The sequence below is a fragment of the Propithecus coquereli genome, unplaced genomic scaffold (genome assembly GCF_000956105.1).
Source record: "Propithecus coquereli isolate 6110/MARCELLA unplaced genomic scaffold, Pcoq_1.0 Scaffold137, whole genome shotgun sequence".
Classification (NCBI taxonomy): domain Eukaryota; kingdom Metazoa; phylum Chordata; class Mammalia; order Primates; family Indriidae; genus Propithecus; species Propithecus coquereli.
The window spans coordinates 801,783-807,042 of record NW_012137969.1 but is presented as its reverse complement, the minus strand read 5'-3'; the positions used below and the strand labels follow the sequence as shown (position 1 = coordinate 807,042).

Genomic DNA, 5,260 nt, shown 5'->3' with positions numbered 1-5,260 from the left:
TATGTGTCTGTCTCTTCAATTTGCTTGTGAACTCCTAGAAAGAAGAGAACAGGTCTCTCTTTTTGTATCACTAGTACCTTGTAATACACAATGTGTATTAAATAAATGTTTCTTGAATGAAGCATATATGCATTTACTATTAACATTTTTCCTGACACTCTTATTAGCTGCAGGCTCTGTTTCCTCTTTCCTTTCCAGACGTCTCTGTTTATTCTCTTATTTGAAAGATTTCTAGGGAGCCCCAAGTCCTAGAAATTCTGCTCACCTTGGTATCGCTTCAGCATTTCCTTCATCATTGGTAGCTGGCACACTGTCTTCACCTTTGGAACTTCAAGGGAACAGTTCACATCCTGCATCTCACTCCTAAGAAAGTATAGCTCTTCTTAGAAGACAACCAGGGCAGCCAAGACCCCCAATTCCCAACCAAAAAGTTCCAAGCCCAAAGCTCAGATCACTTTTGTTCCCATTCCTCCTCACAAAAGTGATCAGTATAATATTTCCTCTGCAGACTCCTCAGTGTGCACCCAGATTGATCTATGGAGCCCAGGCCCTATTTCCCCACTCAGATCCCCATAAGAGAGCCCCAGGAACTCATACCTGGTCAACATATCTTTTGGATTCTGTGAAGAGAAGAAAAAAAGAAGTTACAGAACTTCTCGTTGAGACCTGGTACACAACTCTGTGAGCAGGTGTTTTTGTCAGTTGCTTTTGCTAATGTCACATGCCAAAACCAATGGATTGACATGATCTTATCCTTTTTCTCATATGATCCCTCTGTACTATTTGACAATGTTGACCAATCCCTTTCTTGAAACCGTACGCTTTCTCCTTTGGCACAATAACATTAACTCTCGCCTGGCTTTTCACCTACTTCACCATCTATTTTCTTTCAATCAGAGAGCCATCTTCTTTGCTTGCCCGCTGGTGTCATCCTAGCAACTCCACTTTTGACCTTCTAATCTTCTCCTTCCCTTTGTTTAACAAGATTACTTTTAACTTATAATCGCCAAGGACACTTTTATAATGCCTGAGTCCAAAGAGTTTTTTATACAAGTGAATTTTACTAAACTTTAGGGAACTGAAACATACCCATCATAAGTTGTGACAGAAAAGAGAAAATAGAAAATTGTCCCAACTTATTTAAAGAGACTAGTATAACCTTGTTCCTTAAGCCATTAAAGGAAATACATGAAAAAGATTATAGACCCATTTCACTTAAAAACATATTAATAGATGCAAAAATTCTAAGTAATATATTGGCTATTCAATGCTAATGGTATATTTAAAAAAATACAGTTCCTCTCAAAAACCTATGGTTATAGGTTTCTCAGTCAAATCTTGAGGAAAAACATTAGACAAATTCAAATACAGTGGCATCCTACAATATACTTGACCAGCACTCCTCAAAACTGATCACATGACAGAAATACTCTCTAGGGATTAGGGGGATGGGGGGGCAAATCTACAACTAAAGGACACGGGGAGCACTAAAGGGAGGGAAGGGCATGCCTTTAACCCGCATTTGGGTGAGGCAAAGACATAAAGTGTAACTATAATGTTTGTACCCTCACAATACCCTGGAATAATAAAAAAAAAAAAAAAAGAATCAATATCTGAGAACAAGAAAAAAAAAAAAAACTGCCAAGATCTCCAAAAACAAGAAAAATGTGAGAAACTGTCACAGCCAAGAGGAGCCTGAAGAGACGTGACAATTAAGTTTAATGTGGTATACTAGATGGGATTCTGAAAAAGAGAAAGAACATTAGGTAAAAACTAAGGAAATGTGAATAAACTATAAACTTCAGTTAATAATAATGTATCATTGGTTCATCATTTGTAATGAATGAAGCATACTAATGTAACATGTTAGTATTAATAACAGGAGAAATTGGGTGAGGGGGGATGTGGGTACTATCTTCTCAACTTTTTGTAAATCAAAATTACTCTTTTTAAAAGATGGTTAATTGCCATATGAAACGTGCTCAATCTCACTAGTTATCAGGAAAATGCCACCTACCTTTTTTGTGGAGAAAAGGCATATACATTTTATTAACATGTACATAGGGAGAATCACAGAGGGATTAGCCTGCCATTTACCTTTCAAGAGAAGGGAAGAGGTACTGATTGAAGGCATGAGATAACATTACACACCTTTCACGTTAGCTAAAATTACAAAAATGACAATTCCAAGTATTGGTGAGGACACAGAGCAACTGGAACACATTGCTGGTAATAGTGTAAACGGATATAACCACTTTGGAAAATGGTTTGGAATCATCTACTAAAGCTGAACACACATACATGCCCTGTGACCAGGAATTGCTCTCATAGGTACATAACTGATAAGTGGATAAGTGTGGAACAAAAAAGATGTTCATGTATATTCATAACTGTTTTTTATAACACTAAAAACTAGAAATAATCCAAGTTTCCCTCAATAGTAAAAGGACTAATATGTTTTTGATATATTAATACAATGGAATACAGTACTATTCAGCAGGTTTCTCAACTTCAGTACTACTAACACTTTGGGATGGATAAGTCTTTGCTGGGAGCTAGGGAGAGGTGTGTACTGTGTATCATAGGATGTTTAGCAGCACCCTATTAATGCTAGACACCAATAGTAACCATCCCCAAGTTGTGAGAACCAAAAATGTCCCCACATTGCCCTGTGGAGAACAAAATCACCCTGGTTGAAAACTACTGATGTGGAAATAGAGGGGCAAGATGGCTGACTAGAGACATCGCTTGCTGGACAGGCCGAGTGGGAAAGAAGGGTTTCAGATAAAGGAGAGAAGAGAGGGGACTCAGCTCAGGTGAAGGTCAGTAAGAGAAGTGCCGGAGCCTGCCAGGGACCTCACAGAGGAAAATTTTGAAGCAGAGAAAGAAGAGGATAAAGGAAATAAAGATAATGATGAGGACCAAACCCAGACAGGCTCAGAGCCCAGTGAAGGGGTAAGGCGGAGGTGGGTATCCCTTTCTCCCACTCACAAGCATTCGGTGATCAGCAGGCTACCAAGTTACTAGGAAGCTTTTCCACCCCCACAAGCCCAAGCACCGTGGCAACCAATTGTGGGGAGAACTTGCATGACCCCAGAGCTTGGACATTCCGTGCAGGCTCCCCTCCAAGGAGAGTGACCCAAGAGGCTGGAGAGCCAGCTTTCTTCCATTCAGACTCATTTCTTGCCACCCCTCCCCAACCCACTACAGCTGAGAGTGCAGTTTGAGCCAAGGATTTGGCAAGAAGTTGCCTCTCCCCTGCCGGCACATCCTGCAGACTGAGGTTTCCACAGAGATTGGGGCCCACGCCTTTCCCTTTGAGGACCTGCAGGAGACCCTGTGTGCCCGATCTGGGAGCTCCCTACCTACCAGTGTTTCACAGAGACACACACCACTGGGTCAGACACGGAGGCTGGATCCTGTGCCCCCAGGACTCGAGTGGGTTGCTGGGGAACACAGTGGGGAGGTTTGGGAGCTGGAATCAGGAGGCGAGGAAATCCACGTGGGTGGAACTGATGGGAGACTACTGTGGGGGTCTGAGACACAGCGATCTGGGAAAGCACCCATCCCCCCACACACATAGGAAAGCCATGCTGTCAGACTAGGGTGGTCTGGCAGGGAAGATCCGAGCCTGAGGCACAATAACAACCAAGGGTAGCACCATTCAGGCACCTGAGGGCAGGGACAAGGCAAGAGGGGTGGAGCTCACTCCCCTCAGCCAATCTGCGAATTGCAGCCCCTCACTCACAAGCAGCCTTCCTGGTTTGGAGACCCAGCATTGACACTCGTCCTAGGGGCCAGGATGACAACACTGAAACCACCATGAGGCTCAAAGCTGTGCTGACGGACCAGGGAGGGTCCCCAGGCAGGGAAGATCCCAGCCCGCTGGGACAAAGCAACCAAGGGCCCCTGCTAAAGTGCCCAAGGGCAGGGGCAAGGCAAGAGGAGCTTATTACAAACACAAAAGAACATCTCTGCAGTTGGCTTTCTCCTGCAAGTATCAACCACTGACAGATAGGTAGAACAACTCTATAGGTCTTTACAGCATCCACCAACTCAGTCAAATAGGGCAATTTGGCCAATTGTTACTCACAAGCACCACCCACCATCTTGGAGATTAAGCTGGGGGTCCCAGTACAATTTACACTGATCGGAAGAAGGGAGGACAGCACGGTAGAAGCAACCTGAGGGGACACTGCTTTTTAGGAGGGAAACAAAAGTTACAGGCAACTCGATCTGTGAGAGGTCTTCCTCCTCCACTGTAGACTTCTGAGCTGATCAGAGTCTGTGCAGAGACACTGCACCAGAAAGCAGGTGCAGCAGAGATCTGGTGTCTGCCAATCCCAGGTTTCTGCAACTGACATCATCCTGATCACTCTGGGTGCACAGAGGCAGGTCTGCACAGGACCCAACCTTCCAGCAATAGCCTTTGCATCACCGCCACCAAGCTGGGGAGGCAATAGATGCTACCCTGTGCCGTGCCCTGTGACTGGGGGCTGAGCACACCTCCTCCCCAGCGTGGGAGCCGAACAGAGGAGGAGCCCCAGATGCCACAGTCACCACTTGGGAAGACTGGGGCTACTGCCTCAGTGGCTCCTAGGTGTGGAGGGAGAACCTGGCTGAACGGCAGTGTGGGCTTGCCTACATAGACCCTGGGCTGTTGAGACTGCATGAGTGGGCATCAGGAGTCCCCACACTGGTGGATCAGCCCCCATATGGGCAGCTCTGTCCCCAAAATCCCCAGAGCCAACTCAGAAGCTCTTGTTGTGCCTGAGTCTGAGGCTCTGCGCCTGTGGCTCCAGGGCCCCTGCCAGGCCTACCACTCCACCCCTGAGACTCCAGAATTGTGCATGGACCCCGAGACCCGACTACTGGGTCCCCACCACTATCACTAGGCTGGCAGAACCTCCCCAAGGTCCAACACTTCACTCAGGACCCCCCCAACCCTGAGCAGCCATCACTCCCGGACTTGGTTCGAAAGAGTCCCCAGCAAAGGAGAACAGGTGCTCTGCAATCCCATTAACCCAGGGCCAGATGAGAAGAAACCAACAAAAGAACCCTGGCAACAGGAAAAAACAAAATAGCTCAACGATCCCAGGGGAACTCAGTGGAGCTATAGCAGTGGACTCCACCCACAAGAAAATTGCCAAAATGCCAGAAATGGAATTCAGAATATGGGTTGCAAATAAGATGAATGGAATTGAAGAGAAACTTAAAAACCAACAAAATGAAGCCAAAAAAATATTTCAGGAAATCAATG

At 45.6% G+C, this 5,260-nt stretch overlaps 1 protein-coding gene across 1 annotated transcript in view; it reads right to left on the bottom strand.

The window, feature by feature from the left end:
* TRIM4 (tripartite motif containing 4) overlaps positions 1-5,260 on the bottom strand; it is a 20,323-nt gene that overhangs the window by 5,416 nt on the left and 9,647 nt on the right. Inside the window, exons 2-3 of the mRNA XM_012638879.1 lie at positions 598-620; positions 266-363 (exon numbers count right to left, since the gene is read on the bottom strand). Coding sequence (XP_012494333.1) covers positions 266-363; positions 598-620 — 121 coding nt within the window. The remainder of the gene's footprint in view (positions 1-265; positions 364-597; positions 621-5,260) is intronic.